The sequence below is a fragment of the Mytilus edulis genome, chromosome 7 (assembly GCF_963676685.1).
Source record: "Mytilus edulis chromosome 7, xbMytEdul2.2, whole genome shotgun sequence".
Classification (NCBI taxonomy): domain Eukaryota; kingdom Metazoa; phylum Mollusca; class Bivalvia; order Mytilida; family Mytilidae; genus Mytilus; species Mytilus edulis.
The window spans coordinates 56,044,846-56,069,750 of NC_092350.1; the positions used below are offsets into that span (position 1 = coordinate 56,044,846).

The 24,905-nt window shown below is 31.5% G+C and overlaps 1 protein-coding gene and 1 long non-coding RNA gene across 2 annotated transcripts; one reads left to right on the plus strand and one right to left on the minus strand.

Annotated features, from left to right (window-relative positions):
* The first annotated feature begins 47 nt into the window (after window positions 1–47).
* Window positions 48–24,031, plus strand: LOC139481821 (zinc finger CCCH domain-containing protein 11A-like). The gene is made up of 16 exons (XM_071265330.1): window positions 48–192; window positions 3,556–3,788; window positions 4,989–5,126; window positions 8,593–8,731; window positions 9,559–9,672; window positions 10,568–11,431; window positions 11,702–11,812; window positions 12,808–13,077; window positions 13,648–13,791; window positions 14,753–14,842; window positions 16,808–17,542; window positions 18,202–18,324; window positions 19,278–19,354; window positions 20,547–20,700; window positions 22,372–22,600; window positions 23,493–24,031. Exons 2-16 carry the CDS (start codon window positions 3,735–3,737, stop codon window positions 23,617–23,619), a joined length of 3,369 nt encoding a protein of 1,122 aa, XP_071121431.1. The 5' UTR covers window positions 48–192; window positions 3,556–3,734; the 3' UTR covers window positions 23,620–24,031.
* On the minus strand, window positions 1,491–1,958 carry LOC139481823 (uncharacterized). Its single transcript, XR_011654701.1, has 2 exons — window positions 1,847–1,958; window positions 1,491–1,551 (listed from the first exon to the last, which is right to left on the minus strand). It is a non-coding gene; the product is annotated as an uncharacterized lncRNA (long non-coding RNA).
* Window positions 24,032–24,905: the final 874 nt, after the last annotated feature.

Consider the following 24,905-nt stretch of genomic DNA (forward strand, 5'->3'; position numbering starts at 1 on the left):
TGCATTCACGGATAATATTCAACCCCCTGTCCCGAAACCGAATCTTTGTTTATAATCGATTGTGACGTCATTAATGCATTGTGAAATCAGAAATGGCCATACACAACCTTTTACAATTAGAGAATTAATTCATTACAGGTTACCTTTGTTATTGTCAATATTTGTTGACAAAAACGGTTCTTTAATAAACAGGTAACTTATGCTGTCGGTGAAAAGGCGTGAATGGTAGCCATGATTTAAAAGAAACCATGTACATTGTACACTGATCCTTTGTCAAAAATTTTTGTGTATCCTATCATTCTATGATGCTTTTGTCTTTGAACTTGAAGTCTTTGATGTCAACATCTAGCAAAGCTTCATTTTTAAGAGAAATTTGGAATATGAAGGAATATGGATGAAACAAGTTTTTGCCCCTTGCTTTTTTTATTGGTTCCATTTCAAGGCATTTGCCAAAATTTCTGTCATATCTGAAGTAAATACACCTCATCGCTATTTGTCCGCAATTGCTGGATATCATACAGGTTCCCGTTAAATTTTGACGTCATAAAACAAAATATCTGACGCCACAATGGAAAAGTGATTGTCGGTATGCGTCAAATGTTCAAGCGGCCGGATCAGCCGGGCTTGGTCAGATCAAGGAAAGGGGCAAAAGACAACAATAATTACACATAAAATGTTACCACCCTTTAAGTTGGTTTTCAATTGGTTAAGATCGATATGGTTGCATAGGGAGACTCCCGATAAATTTAAACATCCTACACTGATTCCTAGTAAGAATGAAAACACTGAAGTATTATAAACCTACCAAGATTTTACAAAATAAGCCTGTGATCATGGCTTAATTCTCAACAGTATACATGTATATGAACATTGTAGCTGTACTTCATTGTACTTATGAAAAAATTGAAGGGTTTGGTCAGGATCCAAGGGCAAGGCTATGGTAAAAGACACACAGGAAGTTTTCAGTAACAATTTGGAAACATAGGTTGTACAGTGACCTACATGACCTATAGTTGTCAATTATGTGTCATTTGATCTCTTATGGAGTGTTGTCTCATTGACAACCATACCACATCTTATTTTTGTTTTCATTAGCATATTCTTTTTTCTGATCCCTAGTACATTATTTAGAGCTAGATTATTTCTGTGTGTCAGAAACTTACCAGAGAAGTATTTGGAGATAGAAGATAGAAAGAACTTTGTTTAATGTGTGTTTGTATCATGTTAGTGATGTATGAGCTTTGTATGCAATGTAAACTGACGCTAGAAAGGGGCAGTGAAGGAGATAGTTATAGATATATGTTTGTACATCATTGTACATGTACTTGAACATAATTACAATTGTATCCCTGACCTTCAATGTTGTTTGTACATTTTTCATTATACATTTATACATTGTATTTGTAGTACCCTACATTATCATATTTAATAACAGGTTTATTTATTTTTCAGTCTTAAATATCAATTCCCATTTATTTTTTGGCAAGTAGATACATGTTAAAGGTTTTTGTGTTTAACCATGTTAACTGACCAACATTCTCAATATTATTTCTGAAAACATATTTATATAAATGTCGTATTGAATTAGACAAAAAAACCAAGTCTGCTTGATCGATCCTTTTAATATTCCTTCAAACAGGTCAAATGAGCCATTTTTATTTTTATTTTGTTGGAATAATTATGTCACATGTGTAGTCTTTCATTAGCATTGGCAGGTTGATTTCAATTTGAGTCTTCTACATTTTTCTAGCATGTCTAGTTTAATCATGATAATTTTAAGCAGTTTGCCCTACAATTTTTAGTAAATAGTGATAAGTTTGTTATAAATAGATATACATCATTGTACATGTATATATTAAAAAGATCAGAAATTCCTACTTAATCTTCTAAATACAAAAAACATGAAATAAGAATAAGTTGGTGTCAGAGTAGAATTGTTAAACTTAAAGTTCTTTGACGTAATTGTTAAAAAAAAGTATAAATTTTAAAGGCAATGTATTTTTGTAAAGGTAATAATTCAACCATACATCATTGTACATCATGCATTTACAAAGATGTACAAAATGTATGGCTCCTACACACAGGCGCGGATCCAGAGGGGGGGTTCCGGGGGTTGGAACCCCCCTTTTTTTTGGCCGATCAATGCATTTGAATGGGAGCATATAGCTGGAACCCCCCCTTTACTCTGGGTTGGGAACCCCCCTTTTTAAAATGGCTGGATCCGCCCCTGACACAAATATTCATATGATTTCATCATGTTCATTCAAAATATTGTGTTCATTTTGTAGCATCAGAAATTGTTTTAAAACAGTAAAATACTACATGTCTGATTTCTGTACATGTACATGTATTTTAAATACATGAAAAAGTCGTCAAAATAAAACACTGAATTGAAGAAAAAATTCAGCACATACATGTAATATTTTTCAAAGTTCTTAAAATAGTTACATTTATTGTTTCTGTCTGTATACACATACTGTTTATGATACAATGTAGTTTCAATTATTTAATAATGCCAGATGGCCTTGCTTTTCAGGAGGGTATGGAGGTGATATGATGTATTACAATGCTGGTGACATCATGTTATTCATGTGGACAAGTGTACATATCTAATTGTTTAATACACATTTAACTGTACTTAAAAAGAGCTAATCAAGAACAAATGAGGTAGTCCTGTGTTTTAAGATTGATTGATAAAAACACATGTTAATTCCTATTTTTAACTTCATCAGCTGTACAATTGCAGCTGCACTTAAACAACCACGGGCACCTTGCACCGCCAAAAAAAAAAAAAAACACACCATACACATTGAGCTAACATTTTTTGAAAAAACAGTAGCTTAACTTAGAGAAAAAAATCAACGTTTGAACTGTTTGCTGTTGAAATTTTTTAAACACTAAATTAAAAATGTTGAATTCATTTTTGTACATATAATGTGTATGCATTTAATATTTTTGCTCTGTATTGATATATCGTGTATATATGTATATGAAAAATCTCTGTCAAGACTGTATTGTCACTTTGACAAAATGAAAATTAAAGGGTGAAGGTGGTTAAATGAGGCAATGTTGTGAATAGCATTGTGAATTTGGTCACCATTAAGAAAAAGGAGCGATTACGAATTGGTTTGGTTTGAACTTTGATTTGAATACCTTTCAACTACATGAACTAATTCAACTAGGTGGGTTAAAAAAATATTTACATATATTTGTAACTAAACTAATCATGCTAAACATTGTTTGTGATTACATATTATTTATGTGTATTCAATACCAGGGATAGTTGCATTTTTTGAACTTTAGAAAGTTGAGTTCATGACACAATTCTGAAAATTTTTGATTCAAACAACCAATGTAAGATTCTTATATATTTTTGAAATTTTAGTAAGCTGATGACTCATTTTAATAGGAATGTTGCAAGGATCCCTGAAATAATTTATTTATAAAACTTTGTTTGTATTTTTTAACTGATCATAATTTCTTTTCAGCATTTTATTATAATTATATGCAATCATTGTGTATTTAGCATATAAAAATAAGTTTAATTTTATACAGAAAGAGATGTACTGTGAATAAAAAGAAAAAAATATTATTAAGAATTTAAAGACTATATCATAAAAATGACATTTGACATTTGAAGAAAGACTATTAAAATATTCAAGGAACCTTCTGTGTTGGAGAATCATTCAAGGACAAGATATTTGAAGAACTTTTTCTAACAGTGACAATTCAACATGTCTGCTTATGGAAACGATTGTCATTTCTACTACAATTCTAACTGTTCAAAGGTAAGTAGCTTTTTTTTATTTAGATGTACTTTTATAGATACATGTATATATATTTATTTAAGGTTTGCATTGGGGTAAAAGTAAGCTAGACAGTAATCCAGCAGTACAAACATAGCTAGGACATCTAGAGACCATGTTTAGTCTAACTCTAACATGTTAACAAACATGTATTTACTCAATATACATGAGAACTATATACAATCTACATATATTCAAAATGCATTGCATAATGCTCTCTTTATAAAATTTAGGATGTGTTAAGTATGATTGCTATTTAAATAAAAAGAAAATCAAGACAAAATGGTGTGAATTTGACCAATAACAGTACTTCGACAGCCTTCAACAAGCTATTATGAGCTATAATTGACAATGGCACGGCAAAACAACAAGAAAAACCGGAAAACCAATATTAGAACAATCAAAAATAATATATTTATGTATATATGGTACAAAGCAACAAAAGACAACCACTGAACCACCAAAACATTTAAGAAGTGATGGTCAATTAACTTGTTTGTGCACTTTCAACCTTCGCTAACTTGTGTTATACATGTACATGTGTCAAATTTATATATACAAACTGCAAAAGTCAGCATGAGAGGTTTATAATATATAAACAGATTGACACAAAGCAAGAAAATAATAAAACAAAGATTCTCTATGAAAAAACTTATACATGTTATATATGCAAGAATATCCCTTAATCATGCATATCATGCATATGTTGATGCCAAATTTCATAAAAGACAAACAAAAAAAACCCAAAAAAACATCTGAACATATTAACTTATTCATGTTATTTTGAGTTAATCTAAGGGAAACAAATCATGCTTTATTTGTACTTTTTATATATGCATGGTACATGTACTATACACCTTGACTAAAATTGTTTTGACTTGTTAAATTTTTATATAATTTTAACAAAATATAACTTTGAAAAGAAAAAAAATTGAACCAAGCAAGCAGGTTAAATTCAGAAAAATAAACATGATTAAAGACAAGTTTTAGTCGGGCTCAGAAAAAAATTGTTAGTGATGTCAACAGGGAAACAAGATCTGACATCAAAACTAAATTTTTATAAGCGAGTACCTGACCCTCCTAATTGAAGAGTTTAATTTGGGCAGGTTTTAGAAATTTGTATTGTATTACAAGTACATGTATCATAAATTAATGTTTAACATGTATATTGAATGATTCCAGGGTGAAAATTGTGCCTTTAGACATTGTGAAGCAGCTAAGAGTTCAATGGTGACCTGTACATTCTGGCAACAAGGAATCTGCTCAAAAGCAAATTGTCCATACAGACATGCAGATCTGCCTCCCACTGATGTGTTTGAGGTATATTGAATTAGATGAATATACATTTTTATAGACCTAATTAGGCCATAGTTATTATATTTTTAGTTTTACGAAATTTTCATACAAAACCAATGGGTAGGAGGACAAAAAAAAAAATTAAAAAAAATTCAAGATTTTCTTTTTCTTTTTTTTTCTTTTGTTTTACGGACACCTATAAAGAAAAGAATGGGTAGAAGAAAAAAAAAACAACTTCCAAACAAAAGACCTTCCAAAAACAAACTGCAGAACTTCACAAATGATGACATGCGCTTGTGCTGTGACCATGGATTGATTTAATACTCTTTAATGTCAGTATCTATGTGCTTTTAATATCTGGAATTAAAAAAAAAATTAATTCAAGTATAAATACTTTTTAATTTTTTTTTACAATACAACAGACATGACAATGACAGTTCAATGTTCATTTTGTGGACTTTTTAACTTTTTTGGCATTCCTGGTTGCAGGTTTCATTCCTCTACCAATGCATCCTTCACACAATACTGAAGTCTTCCTTGAGCTAAACTATTTCAGGATTGTTTGCAATGTCTTCAAAGTCCCCGCAAAAAAAGCAAAAATCATTGAAAACCTGTGTGATACCTATTTAAAATGAAAAATGAAAAAAATCTCAGAAATTGTTTTATTTATGCCAGTGATTCAATCATATCATACCACTTTTTCTACCTTGTACATTTTTAATATATTTATACATGTATATATATAATAGAAATTTTGTTTTAAACTGAAAAAAACAATTTAGATTCCAAAATTGTTTGAGACTCCAATCATGTTTGTGTATGAGGGTTTTGATTCCCTCCTCTAGGAGACAATTCAAATGATATCCTGGGGCAAAGTTGGACAGACTATCCTAAGTAACTAAGATTCAGTCAGAGCTGTTTGCTATAGGCTACTAATATGTTTTTTTCACATATAAGAAAAAAAATCTCAGACAGAAACTACTACAAAATCACAGCTATAAATAGTGTTTACATGCATTTCACCAACACACAAATGTTGCATACTTTCATATTTAAGTCTCCCAAACAAAGTTTGGAGACTTATTGTTTTTGCTCAGTTCTTATTATTTTTCTTCTTCTTCTTCTTCTTCTTCTTCTTCTTCTTCTTCTTCTTCTTCTTCTTCCGCCACTTTTAAAAATGAACTTGTCCGCAGTGTTTCTCCAAAACCGCTTGTCAGATTTACTTAGGGGTTCATAGAATGTTAAACTAATATGTCTAGGTGAGCCATCAATCTTTCGTTTGTGCATTTGGGTCTATTAAGGGGTATTTTGGGGGGCAGAAAGAAGGGAGGGGTTTACTATAGAACCCTATGGGATTTTTTTTTATAAATTTTTCAAATGAATATAACTTGAAAACTGTAAGTGATAAACACACGCAATCTTCAGAAATGATCATAGGACAATAAAACAAATCACATGAAATATAGGGTGAGTCCCTGGGGGGTCATCCCCACGCCCTTCAATTTGAGAATATGCTATTATCTTGTAAACAGTCCCGATTCCCACCCCTAAACCATATATATTCTTGAATAGGACGGCAAAACAAATCAAAAGTAATTAAAGGGAAGTCCCTAGGGGTCACCTCCACCCCGTTCAATTTGATAATGTACTATTATCTTGTAAACGGTCCAGATCCCCACCCCTAAACCATATATATTCTTGAATAGGACGGCAAAACAAATCAAACGTAATTAAAGGGAAGTCCCTAGGGGTCACCCCCACCCCGTTCAATTTGAGAATGTACTATTATCTTGTAAACGGTCCAGATCCCCACCCCTAAACCATATATATTCTTGAATGGGACGATAAAACAAATCAAATGAAATTAAATGGAAGTCCCCGGGGGTCATCCCCATCCCATTCAATTTTAGAATGTGCTATTATCTTGTAAACGGTCCAGATCCCCACCCCTAAACCATATATATTCTTGTAGGGGACAATAAAACAAATGAAATGAAATAAAAGGAAAGTCCCTAGGGGTCATCCCACCCCCTCTTGTTTGAAAACTTGTAAACCGTCAATATCCCCACCCCATAACTATATATATTCTTGTAAGGGACAATAAAAAAAGTCATATGAAATGTAGGTTAAGTCCCTGGGGGTCACCACCACCCCCTCCTGTTTGAATACTTGTAAATGGTGGAGATCCCCACCAGTAAGCCATATATATTCTTGTATGGGACAAAAAATCAAATCAAATGAACATGGGACCATATGAAAGGCGAGTTATGGGAGCTTTGTTTGGGAGACTTCGTAACAGCATCCTGTTACAATTACTTCTTGTTAAGAATTGCTTTTCATCTTGATGAAATTCTAATTTAAAACTACATACCTGCATAATAAGTCACCTCCATCAGACTTTCACAGGACAAGGACTCCCTGACAATGACTTTGTCTTGATACACACACCCTGGAAACAGGACACTCCCACACACATAAAGCAGTTCCTCTTGGACTCTGATCAATGTTCTTTCCTGTTGTATGGTAAGCTTTGCAGCACTGTATACTACACGTCTCTTCCCACATGAGAAACAGATGACATACCCTCTAACGATCCACTGCCGTAAGCACTCTTGATTGGATTCTCACTAACACCTTCAAGTTCATTTGATATTATTTGGCCAATAGATGTATCAGACTGCCCTTTTACAAATTTGTTCTTGATTACCACAAGATCAAAATCAAAAACAACTATGGACAGAACCACCGCGACATTCAATTCCTTTCTAACATTGATCGCTAAGCGTAAATTCCTATTCTTTCAAGCGCTGTACAGAGTCGTATCGAAAAAATACAACTAAAAACCAATTTATTTATTTTTTTACAGCAAAGCACCACGGTGGGCGGAAAATTAAAAAAAAAAAAATTGTTGTTTTCCAATTTTATTTTTGTTTCCAATTCTGCAAAAGTTAGGGTCAGCTGATTCGTAAAACTAAAAATAAAATAACTATGGCCTTAGTCTAGTGGTAGTTTGAAAAAAAAATGTGTGTCTAAGATCATGAGTTCAAACCCCAGCTATGTCAAATCAATGACTGTTCAGATATTCAAGTCACAAAAAAATGCTGTACTTGTCTAGAAAATTATATATAACTTTTGCAAGGAGCAGGAATCTCATATCCGTTTGAAAAGTATCAATGATGTCATTGTTAAAGTCATCTTTAAGAATTTGAGTTATCTTCCTTTGTCAAGAATTAGCCAATGCTTTAAACAATGCAATATTTAATTTAATTCCCACTGATAAATTAAAGCAATCTTAACCCTTCAGTGCTTACAACATTTTACAAGGACTAGGCATAGTTTATATATATTAACAAAATCAAATTGACTGTTACAAAATGCAATTGTCTTTTAAACATTTTATACAAAATGATATCAATTAGACATTACCTTTTATGTCTAGAAATGCATGATAACCTTGTTAGTATTCAACTTAAAATCTTTCTATTTTTAGAGAAATAGACAAGGCATACCATGTTACTGGGAGAACCAACCAGTAGGTTGTACCCGTTCTAATTGTCAGTACCAACATTTTAAAACTCGACCAGTGGTTCCAGGTGCACCACCTCTGCAGACTCAGCCGATTCTATCAGGTAATTAAGAACAAACTGAGATATTGTTGATTTGCAAATTGGTTAATATACTGATAGACGCCAGGAAGGGTATTTTTTCGACACATCAATTTGTTAGTAGGATCTTATATGAAAATAAAACTTTATAAATTTCTAGGTCGAAAAGGCTTTTCTAGAAATACCTTGATCAGTAATGCTCCAACACACATACTTTCAAACCAAGAGTATAAGTATTTGCATACTTCAAGAGATAAAGAGAACTGAACTTATTATTATATATGAAATGTTCCTGTATTTTATTAATTTTTTTTGTGTTTTGTTAACTGTAAAAAAAGCTAAGACTAAGGGAAATAAATGTGACATAATTTAAATGTTTTGATTTGGTTACATATATATCTTAACAGGATTTTTATCTCCAACTCTTCCGTTTTCTTGTTGGCGAATGAAGTAGTTGAAGTAGTAATTCTTTGAACCAATAGGTTTATACAGGACTGATATTAAGGATCTAATTTCTTTCCAATTTCCCTCAACTCTAATCTGAATTGACTAAGATTGTCAGTTTTCTTATCGTAGGTCGGTGGTTTTCTCCTGGCACTCTGGCTTCCTCCACCAATAAAAACTGACCGCCATAAAATAGCCTAAATGCAGTGCTTGAAAGTGACGTTAAAACACCAAAAATAAAAAATAAAAAAATAAAAATCAAATCTTTCAAATTTCCCATGTTTTTATCTTTAAATGTAAATAAACAAAAAATTGTAAAAATCCTTATTTACATTGTATCTTATTACCACACATATAAGGCACTCTCTTGATGCAAAAAAATATCTTTCATTGAAATCTCTTAACAGAAGAGTTGCCAGATACCAGTTTTCCTCCACCATTGTTTGGACAGCAGCCACCACAACAACTAACTGCAATACCTGGGGCACCAGTCATACAGCCTGTTGTTGTTCACTTCTCAGGTAAGTACCCAGGAAGGGGACAAGTCATGTAACATTTTGTTATTGGATATTCATGAAGGCAAATAATTTGTCATACTGTTAGCATTATGACATGTATTAGACAAACTAATGTTTTTCACTTCCATGGTATACATGTGACCAAGGCTGGTAACTTCATTTAAACTTCTTCCTTGCTCATGAAGTCACCTACTTCTGCATTGCACTTTACTTTTAATAACCGTAGGCAGGTAACCAGTTTTACTGCCACAAATTAAGATTTCTAAGGTTAAGAGTAACTTGTAGAAATATGTCGTGGTATTAATATGATAGCATAGGATATTGAAAATGAGGATTGAAGCTCTAGAGCAAAGAAACATTTAAATTCATAAGCATGATAGGTCTATAATAAAAACTGGCAAAGCATAGAATACTTAAGACTGAGCAACATGAGCATCATGAAAAATCTATGGTGCTTCGGAAAGTTAGCTCCAAGCTCTACAAATGAAGTGATGCTTTCACATAATTATTATTGCTTACAACAAACTATGTTCACACTCAGCTTGTCTGCCATTTAGTGATACAAGTAAAAAGACATATCAGTGCAAGTTTAAACATCTGATTGGTACACTATTGGTATTCAAAAATAAATGATAATTGATAGTTTATTTAACATGAAAAAGACAAGACTGAATAATTAGTACAAATAGTGTATTCTGAATTTTCCAAAAGATGATTTCACAATTTTTTTTTATTGATTTTCATGCAGACAGATTTTTTTCTCAGATTCATTTGTTTTTGTCGAAAAAGGGCACCACTGTACTATTAATATATGTATACAATATAAATAATAAAGTTAAAATCTTAAGAAGTTGTCATGATAAATTTTTCATATATATATGCTTTTTAATTTTTATAGATTCTGAAGTTGAGAGTGACAAGAATTCACCTGTGAAAAGTAAGAAACTCTTAGAACCAGAAAGTACTAAAGTGAAATTACAGTCACTAGATTCAGCTAAAACTGACACAAACAATCTGTCATCATCAAGAACAGTCACAACTTCTGATCAATCATTTATGAGAACAGTCAAAGTATCTAACCAGTCATCTTTGAGAACAGTCACTGCTCCTAATAAGTCAACCTTGACTGCCGTAGCTCCATCCCAGACAATCACACCAATTCAGTCAGGCAAATCAGCTTTCACATCAGTGCAGCCTTCTTCAATTCAGGCCATCACTTCAATAAAGCCGGTATTACCACAGACAGTGCAGACTATCCCTGTTGTATCTAAGCAGGCAACGGTTGCTAGTATTCCAGATATAGACTACTTTATTGGCAGACCGTTTTTACCAAAGTTGAATAAGTCCCCTCCACGATCATCTCCAAAATATGATTCTAGTCCAGACAGAAGAAGTTATGACAGCAGATATAGCAGATCTCCCACCCCTAGAAGTTTGTCTCCATGGAGAAGACAATCAAGATCACCTTCACCTAGGAGAAGACGATCCCCATTTTACTCAAGAGATCGTAGTAGGTCACCGAGGAGATGGTCTCCCAGGTACAGAAGTCCCTCTCCACGACGCAGAAGTACATCTCCAAGAAGGCGAACTCCTCCTAAAAATTCAGTATTCAGACCTCAGGACAGTTATTCACCAAATCGAAGACCAGTCCATGAACGTTTAAATAGGGATAGGAATTACCCATCAACATCTTTAAACAGGGGGCGACCTGCAGGTGTTCCACAGAAAAAAATCAATCTCAGTAAAATTAAAGATAAAACAGGTATACATCCATAAAATTTAACATGTTTAATAGATATTATCTCTGATAGTTTTCATGGTATTATTGATACTTAACCAGATGGAAATTTAAAGGTTTAAAAGCTATGTATTTCAGAGTCCTTATAAATAAGACTTAATATTTATCTATTATACTGCTTGTTGATGACGATATATCGCGATCAAAAGACAACCAAAGGAAATTATCATTTTTGTTGATGTAATGTGTTTAGATTACACTTGTTTATGTTTTGATTATTCATTACATTTACAGAGAGTGAAGAGGACAACATTAAAGTCAAATCATTAGAGGAGATACAGCGAGCAAAGGCCTTGTTGTCAATGGGATTAATTGAACTAAAGAGTGGAAAAATTGTCAAAATTTGTAAGTATATAAATAAACTCATCATAGATACCAGGACTATTATTTTACACTTACACCAGACACGCGTTTCGTCTACAAACGACTCATCAGTGACGTTTAAATCAAAAATGTTTAAAAGGCCAAATAAAGTAAGAAGTTGAAGATCATTGAGATCCAAAAGTTCCTAAAAGTTTTGCCAAATACAGCTAAGGTATTCTATTCCTGAGGTATAGAGTAAAATATTGCAGCAATCTTGTTGAATGTATGGGGCCAAGAAAGTTTAAAACATGTTTGAGCAATGTGCATATATCATGTATATTGCAAATAAATGAATGTGTAATTTAAATAAGAGAAAATTTGGAGAAAACATAAAAAATTCTCATTAGAAAATATTTAATAAAAAAGGGAAACAAATTCCATCCTACACAGCTACTTTTGCACAGGTACTATTTCTGTACTTAAAATCTGTAGTATTGGAAATTTACTTTTAATATTTAGTACTATTTCTTTACTTTGGAATTATTGTAATATATAGGTACTTGTATTTTCCAGTACTTGATTTGTACTTAAAATATTGGTACAAAAATATTACCAACAAGAATCACAGTATTCCATGTTTGAACATCATAACTTTCTGAGATTGAAAAAAGACAAACTTTCAAAAGGCTGAAAATGTAACCGTGCAACCAAAAATCTGTAGTACTTAAATTTCAAGTACAAATTAAGTACTGTAAAATAAAGGTACCTAAATATTACAATAATTTTAAAGTAACAAAATAGTACTGAATACTAAAAGTAGATTTCCAATACTACAGATTTTTTGGTACAGAAATAGTACCTATGCAAAAGTAGCAGTGTACTAAACTTTTGATGTGTAAAAAAGTTGCAGATTTGTTATTTTTATCAGCTTAAATATATTTCACCAGAATCTTATGATAATTTATAGCTGTATATATATGCTACGTATATATAACAGTTGAAAAAAGTCAATTTTATTTTTTGCATTTATCTTACAGGTGAAGCAAACAAGTACCAGGAGGAGGAGGAAGCAGAAGAAGAGAAGAAACCACCTCCAAAGAAAAAGAAAATCGTCAAGAAATTATCTGCCAAAAGTAAGAAAGTTGAAAAGAAACCAAAAGCCATAGTGAAAAAGGTGGAGAAAGTTGAAAAGAAAGAAGAAAGTGAGGAGGAGAAGGAAGAAGAAGAAGAAGAAATCTTTGAAGATGGAGATGATTTAGGGGAAGAACCAGAAATTGATATCTGTGAGGCTACAGAGGAGTGGGAAGGTAATTCAAGTGTTTAGGGAGATTTTGTTTTTCAGGGTAATATACATTTTCCATAATTTTGTTTTATAGAATTCTAGATATATTTTTGAAGTAAAAAAGTATATTCCACCAATTTTATAAAATTATGCTTTAGAAAAGAACTGTTCATTAATAGAAGAAAAATAATCCTATACAAAATTCATATTCATCTAGAGTATATTGAAATATTTAGATGGTATTTGCCCACAAAATATGGGAAAAAACATTTTTATATTTATGTTTTAATAAATTTAATGAAATTTAGTACCTTGATTTTAGCATACATGAAAAGTAGGAATTTGCAATGTTTGATTTAGAATTGATGTTGTAATAAATAAAAAGTAGAAAGTTGAAATTATATAGATATAAGAAGATGTGGTATGAGTGCCAGATAAGTCTCCATCCAAGTCACATTTTGTAAAAAGTAAACCATTATAGGTCAAAGTACAGCCTTCAACACAAACTCTTGTGTGTCATGTGTATTGAAAAATATTACAACCTAGTCATGAGTTTGTGATCCATTTTCTAACATAGTTGAATATAATATTTTAGAACAAGAATTCCAGAAGGAGGAGTCACAGGAAGAGGATGGAGAGGTCGAGGACGAATCAGAACAAGAGGAGGAGGAAGAAGGGGAGGAGTCTGAGTATGAACCTGTACAGTATCAACAAGATATAAGAAGGGCTGTCAGAAAGGGTAATCTATCAAAACATCTAACTGGGAGTATAGCTGATAATAAAAAATAAAGGATATGGAGTATCAATGCATGACACAAAATCAGTTCTTGCACAAACACAATGACGAGTCACTAATGGAAAGTCCTTTTGATTAAGAAATAATTGATGCAAGCTATACTATATTGTAGTTTTAACATGGGTAGGCATTATATTCTTGATTATTTTTGCCCGAGCGATAGCGATGATGTGCACCATTTATGAGTTTGAAAGTGATTTAAAGTTAAGGAAATATATAAGTGCATGATGATTTGATAAAATTCATTCTTCTGTCAATATACGCATGTGCAAACAAATTTTATTGGATTTAGAGCAGGGGTTTGTTCACAAAGCAAAAGAAGCACGTCATATTAGAATGTAAAATAAAACATAGGTCTTGAATATTTGTCTCAGTACTTTGAATTTAAATTTAAAATATTTTTTATGCCCCACCTACGATAGTAGAGGGGCATTATGTTTTCTGGTCTGTGCGTCCGTCCGTCTGTTCGTTCGTCCGTTCGTCCGTCTGTCCCGCTTCAGGTTAAAGTTTTTGGTCGAGGTAGTTTTTGATGAAGTTGAACTCCAATCGACTTCAAACTTGGTACACATGTTCCCTATGATATGATCTTTCTAATTTTAATGCAAAATTAGAGATTTTACCCCAATTTCACGGTCCACTGAACATAGAAAATGATAGTGCGAGTGGGGCATTCATGTACTGAGGACACATTCTTGTTTCTTTTCTTTCAGAATTTTTTTGAATCTTCAACACGCTGGATTTAATTTAAAGTTCTTTCTTTTTTCTTCAAGGGGGACTTCAGAAAAATCCAAGTTTACAGAATAATGGATCAGTATCAAATTTCTGACTAAATACTTATTTTCAGCATGTTTGAGTTTTAATGTATATATTTATAAACATAAATGTATTGCTTTTTATTTGATAGAAGATGTAGAGAAAAAGATTATTCACACAACTTCTCAAGTAAAAAGAAAAAGGAAAGTTATTGTGGATGAAGAAGAAAAGAAAAGCAAAGGTAAACATTGTTTATAAATTCATAAACAGGTCTTCATAATATATTGATTGATTGATTGATTGGTGTTAAATGCCACTTTCAGCACTATTGTGGTGTTGTGTTTTTATTGTGTGAAGAAGCCAGAGTGCCAAGAGATAACCACTGACCCTGAAAGGAAAACTGTCAATCTTACACCTCTTTAGAAATTGATATAGGGGAGGAAGATGGGAAAAAAAACGAAAAATAAACTAGATTTTCAAGATTTAACTTTGCTATTTGAACAATCTAATACAAATAAGATTTTAATAGGAATTAGTTTATTGAAAATTGTATCATTATTTATAAAATCTGATCTGATATAAAGAAGGTGTTGCATACTCACATCTGTAAGAAAGAATAAAATCAATTCTTTAATTGTAAAGAAATAAGAGGTACCCATTAAATAATTCCTAGAGTTTTATAGGATTTTTTTAGTGGTATTGAAATCAGTTTATAGAATTAACTAGATTATGACGATGATGGATGGCTGTTTAAATGCTATATTACTTGTCCTCAATTTTCATCTATTATCGATTATGATCATAAAAATTATATCACCTTTAATTGTAATCCCTTTAAGTCGGACACTAAAGGCAATTAAGAGATTAAATAGCCAGGTGTTAATTGCCCTCAGGGTGATAACTGTTTGGATGCGAATATCCCAAGCTGACACTTGTGACATGACTAATACCACGTGTCTGCAATCACCAATTTCGACATGGAAAAATGCAATCACAAAAACAATTCGAAATCTTTGTTTTGTATAACGAAAATTCAAAAACGATTTTTTTTTTAAAAGGTCGTTTATTTGTGCAACTCTCCAAAAAAATACTTTCTTTCTCTTCCGGTAATACGAGAGCGAGAATTTTGGTTTTGAGCTAAAATAAGTTTTATACTTCTTTAAAAAGTTATCATAATTGGCTTAAGTTTATGTTTAATTCATTTAATGCATTAAAAGCGTCTTATTCATTCACAATCTCTTGTCAAACAATGTTTATTCTAAGACTCATTTTCGTTAATTTTTCTACTGCCGCCATTGCACATTTTTGTGTAATCTACGGATCGGAACCGGACCAGATATGACAAAAATCCGCAATTTCACGATAATGACAACAGACGGACGGTAGACAGAAAAAATATACCAATAGAGAAAACTACGCATTAATAGACTATTTGTTAGATAACTTTGTTAAAAGTACGTATCATTTTGATGTAAAGATAAGAAACAACAGGGACTAATTCATTCAGTGCCATGAAACAATGAAATTCATAAACATGATAAAATTTTGTGTACTAGATATTTAGTTTTGTATATATATACAGGTTGCACTATAATGAACCATTCATTCATTTGACTTATTGATGGGTAACTGAAAGCACATATTTATTTTTATTTGGCACAAGAGGAAAAAAATAATTCTGTAACTATAAATGAATAAAGAAAACATAAACTGAAACAACTGTTTGTTGTTATAGTTTAATTGTATTAATGAATTGAACAATATAAACTAAAACATATAAAGGAAATAGAGCATCAACGCGACACGACAAATGACGTTATTTTTTTTTACGCAAAATGTGATGCTATCCAAAATTTCTGGGGAGAACACTGTATAATCTACATATATATAAATTTAAGATGTGGTATGATTGCCAATTATACAACTCTCCATCCAAGTCACAATGTATAAACAGTTAACAATTATAGGTCAAAGTACAGCATTCAACACAGAGCCTTGGCTCACACTGAACAGCAAGCTATAAAGGGCCCCAACATTACTAGTGTTAAACAATTCAAACAGGGAAACCAACTGTCTAAATTATATAAAAAAAAAACCAAGAAACACTTATAAATCACACCAAAAAACAACAACTAATGAACAAAAGATATGAATGTGATTTCACATTTCCATTCTATAGCTGTTTAAACGATCTTATTCTTTGCAGATACAACTAAAGTCAGTGTTCAAAGCCGATTAGGGCGTAAACTAAATACACCTGATGTTAGAAGCACTAAACATGCTAAACCACATCTGTCTCGTGACTCTGTTGAAGCTAAAGTTGGCAATCTTCAGAGATCACTGATCAAAGCTAGTGTAAAATCTAGGCTTGAGACGAAAAAAGGAAAACCTGAGGAAAAAGTTGACAATTTGACAAGGGGAACTATAAAATTATCTACTGGTAGTATAAAAAGTCGTCTGGGCATTGGTGCAAATGTTTCTTCCTCAAAATCTGACACAATAAGCTTAGAGCCCAGGAAAATTTCTATGAAAAGGACGATTGAAAATGATCAACAAGATGAGGTTAAGAAAGAGGTATTGAAAAAACGGAGATGGGGTCAAGGGTCGATTAAAAGCAGGCTCGGTGATAGTGCTAGTGACACAAGTGTTACAGATAGTGATCTTAAAAAGATCGTCATTGTCCGTAACTTAAGTGACGAGGACAGTTCTAGAGACGGAAATAGACAAAGAGAGATGAGGGAACCTGTACAATCATCGTCCAATGAAAATACAAGTCAGATTAAAAGTACATTATCTCGTATCAATAAAATCATTGAGGACAAAAAAGTGACTCAGGAACCTGGGACCCTTAACAAGGGTCGAGGTAAACTTAATGTCTGGAGTTCCAGAGTGTCAGAAACTATTGCAGCTGTTGCACCTACAAAGAAAGAGTCAAATATAGGTATGTGATAATTTGATTTACATGGTTTGGTACTGTTAAGTAAAAACCTTTCAAGAAGCACATGTTAAATTGACGCATTTCGAATACATGTAGTATCATGCATACACTGCTTTGGTTTCGTCATTTTAAAGAAATATTTGTGGGATGATAAATTTGTAGCAAGTGGAAAACTACAAATTTAAATACATGATGGATTACTACTTTTGAGTCCTTTTAAATAATAGATATGTCTTCAAACTTCAAACGCAAAAATTGTTTCCGATGAAAATGATCAAATTTACAGTAATTTAAGAAATAGATATAGTTGAGTGTGTAATGGAAAATTACAAGGAATATCAACTTTTACACAAATAGGAGACAACAAATGAATGAAGAAAAAGATCAATTTGATTAAAACACAGATTAGGTGGCACTCATTGGTTTTACTGTCTGTTGTGATGACATTTGGATGATCTCTGTAAATATGGTCAAGGTCAATGATTTTGACCTTCAAAAAAATTTAAGGCAGAAATTTCTTTGATTGAAGGGAAAATAGAACAGAAGGTTTTTTCGAGTATGTGGACCACTGCATAGTATTTAGATTTTGAAAAAAAAATACTTTTAGTGGGAAAAACAAATTTAAATTATTTTTGTGTAAATATAATATATTTCTTTCGTAGATCTGTTTGATTCCTCGAGTAATGATTCCTTGGCTGCTGAATCTGGAATGTTTAAAAAGGAAGCTAAAAAAGGTCCAAAGATTGAAAGGGCATTGTATGTTCCTCCTGCTCGTAAACGTACAGGTATTTTGACATGCAAAATATATATTAGACTATACTTCTAGTAATCACAACAATGGATCATAAGGTTGCTTTGCCTATGAGACATGTAAGATGAGTAAAAAAATAATATATATATATATTTTGAAAATTGGCCAACAAATGAAAAAGAAGGTATGCTGTGGACTCTTTATTATTCGAATATAATTTTTATGGATTTCAATGGTGCAGATGAACCAAAAATTTAAATGTTCAAAAATTATTTTTTTTGTTTATGCTTGTACGCAGACTTTGGCAAAACCATGAAATAAAATATCCAAAAACAAATTAATGAATCCAGAGTAATGCGCTTAAGGATGTACTTAGGTGAGGTTTTGGAATTTTTGTCTAATGATCGGACTCCTTAGTGTTTTTCCATACAATACAATGTAAAATATTTTGCCCCATAACACCCAATTATTTTTTCATATATAAGACTTTATAGCTCATGAAAGGTCATTTACCAAAATTTTAGAAGAATTATTCTTAATTTTCTTTCTTTTGTTTTGAGACCTAATAATACCAATGCAAATATAAGGTAAAAGTCTGAGTCAGCCTTTTCCCGACATATTTTAAATCTCAAATATCTCGAAAAGGAGGTCCATGACCTATCAATATTTTTAGCTTATTTTATTCCTTAATTGATGCTCTACCAGCTTATAGTATCAATTTTAACTTCTTAATTTATTATTTTTCACCTAACCTCACCTAAGTACATCCTTAGAAAGAATTAGTTTTCATGATATTGTCTGTGTTGTTCCTACCAGTAATCATGGTAATAACTTGATATCAATGTTTTAGTGTTTGATTTGTTTTTCAGTGCTAACATATGGCTGTAAAAATAAATTGTGCCCATGTTATTTGGTATAAATATTTCAATGTCTGATTTTATTTAAATTCATCTAATTTTATGTTCATGATCATGATTTATTTTTCAGTTACTTCTTATGAAGAAGAATATGATGAAAGCAGTATTTCACCTCCTAAAAAATCTCACAAAAAACATAAGGAAAAGGTAAGAGGTGTTCCATAAAAGAATGAATTTGTGGGAAAGAAGGAGTTTGGATTCACTTTTTGAAAACCAATATGGCCTACAATATAAAATTTTCAAAAATTCTTTATGATTCTTAAAGATATCTTTTGGGAAAATACAACAACCTACCTATTGTTGCAGCCACTTCTTTCTGTCATCACTAAACAATTATTTTTTGCGGCTACAGAATTGGTAATTTATTGAGAGGAAAAAAAACCCATCAATTTTGAAGATTTTTGTCCACTTTATGAATCTAGATAGCTAGATTACAGGGATGCTCAATAGATGTGTTCTGCTGTAGTCTGCATGTAGAGTCCCAATGAACATTTTAACCACTAAAGTGCTCAGTTAGAGTGAAACTGGGTATGGCAGACTAAAGAAGGTCACTTCCACCAAAAAAAACTTTTTCCCTATGTTTCCCGATATTTTGCTTCACAGTAACCTGGCATAAGAAGAAGTCACTCCCTAAACAATTTTCAATAAAAAACCCAATCAATGGTTACTGTAAACCAACTTATTTTGGCGGATACTTTATTTCACGTTTAGCCCTTTGAGTCCATTTCGCGGCAATTTAATTTCGCAGTTTTCTAATTAACTTGATGTTGTTAAATACGGAAAGATCCAAATTTTACATATTCGCGACGATTTAACTTTGCAATATTTTTCTACTCACGAAAATTAGTTGGTTTACAGTATATGCCCTAGGTTTTACACTTTTTTGAAAGTTTTATGTGTGGCAAACACTGTAATACCAGTTTTTCTGATTTTAATTTTGAAGCTCATATTTGGGCTCACTCTGCACCTTAAACCTGAGAAACATGTCAATAAAAAGCCTAGGGTTAAGAAAATGTGCATCAATTTCAAAATGCATATCATTCATTTGGCCTTGAAAAGAGACATTGTAGCAACAACAAAAAACGGTATTTTGGATAGTGGTCATGTTATTAAGGCCCCAACAGGATAAGAGTAAGAGAAATTTGCACATTGTTGATAGGTTCAGATATCATTCATCATCTTTTATAGAAGGAGATTTTAATTATTTATTTAATCCCAACGACCGTCAAAATTATAGTGAGAATAGGCAATTAAATTTGCATAGAAAGTTTAATTGCTCTTACTGCAGATTTTGTATTTCGAATATTTAATTATTGACTGATTTACATTTTAATTACAGAAATCTGAACCAGAAAGTATCAAGACATATTCTCAGATAATGGAAGAGAAAAGGAAGAAACTTGAGAAACAAAGAGAAAAGAAGGCTAATAAAACTGAAGAAAAATCGAAAAGAAAGAAAATTACCCCTATTGGTTTCAGTGATAAGGAAAATGGTAACTCCCATTTTTATACACAACACCCTTTATTCATAGTCTTACTGTTAATTTGAATATAATTATTTCTAGTAGGGTTAAAAAGATACTTCTGTTGGTAAATGTTATTTGAAGATGGCATTTAAACAAACTAATCCTTTCTTTCACTCTGTAGACTATGGGCAATTATAAAGTTTGTTCCACATATTTATTTATATATTGAGTCTTTTAAAAATTGACATTACTGTCTTTTAGTTGTTGTCAGTTTGTCTTTCTCTAAACTGCTACACAATAAAAATTAAAGGTTCTAGTTCAATGATTTCCATACAAATTCACAAGAAAATTTGGTAAAAAAAATAAAAGTTTTATTATGTTGGCTGCATTGAAATATTTTGTTCCAGGTGAAAAAAATCTTAATTATTACACATGTGGAAAAAAACTGAATTATTACACATACATGTGTGAAAAAAAGTCCTGTTATTTACACATGTTGAAAAAAAATCCTGAAATAACACATTTGAAGGGAAACTTTATTTAAATCATTAAATTTCACTCTTTCATACACGTGTCGGTGAAAAAGGGTAAAGTTCCTTATGTTTTCTATTCTATTTACTGTTGCTTTGGTATTTGTTTGATTTTGTGGATACGAGAGAATCAAATTTATATGTTCAACCACTCACAAATATTCAAATATTAAGGGGGCTCGCGGATCTAAATCAAATTCTTAATTTAATATAGGATGTCTCTATATTTTTCTATAAATGAACTTTATCTTATACCTAATAGAAAAATGAAATAAAAAAATGGGGTCACCGTTCATTTACGCTCACAATCTGCCTTCGAAAGAAGCATACATTTTTGTTAATGTTCTTTTTTTTCTGTTGAACTAATAGAAGAAATAGCGGTAATATTGAAATAAAAAAAGAACTAAATTACAGAAATCGCTTAAATTTTACAATTAATTAGTTGATGTACAGCTTATTCGAAAACAACAATAAAAAATATAGGTCACCAAGAACTTAAAAAAGATATTTCAATTTTAATGCCAAAAAATGGCATTTTTGCACCAAAGGGAGATAATTTGGAGCTTTATCAATGATATCTACATTTTAAAAGTCACCTGGGGCCAACACGAAGTAAATTTTTGGAATGATTTTTGCACCATATGATAAAGTAACAACTACTTAAGTTAATAAATAAAATTTGTAATGAAAAATTAATGTTTATTTTTTTTCTGAAAATCTTATACCCACGAGCCTCCTTAACTATAGAAAAACAATGAAAACAAATTTACAGAAAAAAAGCAATTTTTCCTCAATCCACGAAAATTGGAAACCCAAGAAAATTAATAAATATACGTTTCATTATAATGGCCTTGTAATAAAAAGAAACTATATCAACATGATCAAGAATTCAAATATAGAAAAATCTTCTTTAAGCAACTCAACAAAAGTGAAGCTTCATTTACTCCATGCTTAGCAATTAATTAATGCATCACTTTCAGAAGAAGAAAAAAAAATCAGATTAGCTTTATACCAGTTATACCTCTTTGACAGGTGTCAGGAAAATCTTCTTCACTCTTTTGTAAAAAAAAAGGAGTCCTTTTGAAATTAAAAATGGCCTCTCGGGAGAACATGTAAAAATTTGAATATTTTATTTCTTTCTCACTTTTTTCAAATCTTTTGTTTACAGAATCAATATTGAATGATATAGCAGAACCAAATAAGTCTCCAATAAAAACAGAGGTACCAGATACAAAGAGTGGTTTGTTGGATACATTCAGTTTTACTCTCCAAGAAACCACAGATACTAGTAATCCAGCTCAGTCAGACCAAGTTGATAGTTCTACAGAGCATTTAGAATTATTATCTACTTCTGTTCCTGAAAATTCCAAAGAAGATACTGATGATCTTCTTGAAATGTAAGGATGTTTGCACTCATTGTAATCTGTTTATTGAACAAACAAGTTGTGTTGAATTTTTCAACCTTTTTCTGACGCATTTATATGAGGGTCTGTATAGGGTTTATAAAATAGAGAATAATTGACAAAAAGAACAGAAAAAGGGGGCAAAACAAACAGAATAGACATAAATATTTGAATATATTATTTGTGGTGGTTTTTTTTCAACCTTTTTCTGAAGCATTCATATAGGGTTTATAGAATAGAGAATGATGGACAAAAAGTGCAGAAAAAGGGAAAATTTAGGACGAACAAGGAGGGCAAAACAAATAATTTATGCAGAAAAATAGGCAAACAGAGAATGATGGTGTGCTAAAATATAAAGAAAAGAGAATAATAGGCAAAATGAATAAAGATTGAAAAGATAACTAGAAATTGAAGAAAAAAGAAATGAAGGACCTCCAATTCAGACCCTTTTGTATCTGTAAGGTTTTAGGTAGTCATTGTAGATTCCGTTGCCAAATCTTATACTTATAGACATCTATTAAAGGTTTTGATATGACAAAATTGTGAACCAACAAACATAAAACTGCCTGATTTATCACAAAACAATAAAGGAAAAAAAAGTATAACTGACAGCAGTCAACAATGACCACTGAATAACATGCTCCACACTTTTGATAGACATTACAGAATGTGGCAGGTTAATGTGTTTGTGAGCACAAAACCTTTGAAAGAACTTGCATGACATGTATTAGGTCCTTCATTAGAATTGAGCATATTACAATTTGACTTCAAAAAATCAATAATGGTATACTACTACTTGAATATAGAAATCTTTGTGTCATTGTTATTATATACTAAAATTTAACATTTATTTCAACAATGAATATATCATTTGATAATATTACAGGTCGCCTACCAAGAAAACAAGTGATGACTCATGGTTAGAGTTCAGTAAAGAAGATTTAGACATGACAGGATGCGAACCTGCCGACGATGACGACCTTCTCAGGGAAATTGATGAATTATTGGCATGAGGCTATAGATATATATTGACACAACTTATGACAACCCAAGACATGGAAATTTTATAAGACTGATAATTTTAAATTCTTCAGTGCTATATTGTGCGAAAAAAACAGATGTTAGGTTTACAGAAGATGAATTATGATATTTTTAATCGAAGATTACAATAATGAAGATCATGTAGAAGTAAATCTACTGACATCAATTTTCCGATGAATTTAAGAATATAATTCAAATTGGATTGATTTTGTTTATATAAGATAATCATTGCTGGGCAAGACAATGGTCTACTTTTAAAGTGCAATATCGTAAACAACAGATCAATAGATAAACATTTTGATCTCAATATCACAAATTGTATAGAAACAAGATGAATGTGTATATAATTTGTTGATCTCTTACATATTAAAAAATGTTACTCATTTTCTTATTTTTTCTGAACAATTTCTCAAGGTTACCAATTATGTTGTGTCTTTATTGATAAAAAAGTTGTTATTCTGTTATTTACTGAAGTAATCTTTCTCTTGCATTCTGTTGTCTGCTACCAAATTGGGTTCTTTGTTTTAGACTTTTTTATTGGATAGCTAAGCTTTACAAAATTCCATACACACAACAGTACATTGCTGGCTCATCTGCATGTTAGACTAAAGAATTGTCCATTAGATTGACAAAAGATTCCTCTCATTAAATGAGGGGTCTTCAGAAATACTGTGAAACTGTTGACTGGCACAGTGCGTGGTATTAACCATTTGTGGATTCTAAAAAACTCTAATGGATATTTTTAAATCTTGATCTTTCTATGAAATCATTTCTAACTTTAATTTTTTCAACCCTGTATACCACCATTCCCAATGTGAAATTAAAAAAAAAATGTCTAAAGAAAAAATACACAATGGTATCCAACATAAAAATGGTAGCATACGCTATAAATTCATTACCTTGATATACCATACAGCATATTTTGTTAATTGTGAGTAAAAAAAAAATATGCTACACAGAGGAATGTAAATAGTGATCAGTCTGCTGGAGTTTCTTATTGACAACACATTTGTTGAATTCGGTAAACTTTTTCAACAATTGTCAGCATTCCTATGAGAACGAACTGTGTGCCTCTTCTTATTTTCATATGGTTCTGAGTTCCTTCAGACACTTGTCAAAAACAAGAAGATAAAAGAAGCAAGACCATCAAATATCACATTCGGATATATTGATGTTCGTTCCATGAACATCCAAACTTTTCTGATTTGTTTCCTTTAATACATCCTCAGAACTAGAAATTAAAAGAAACAAGACGGTT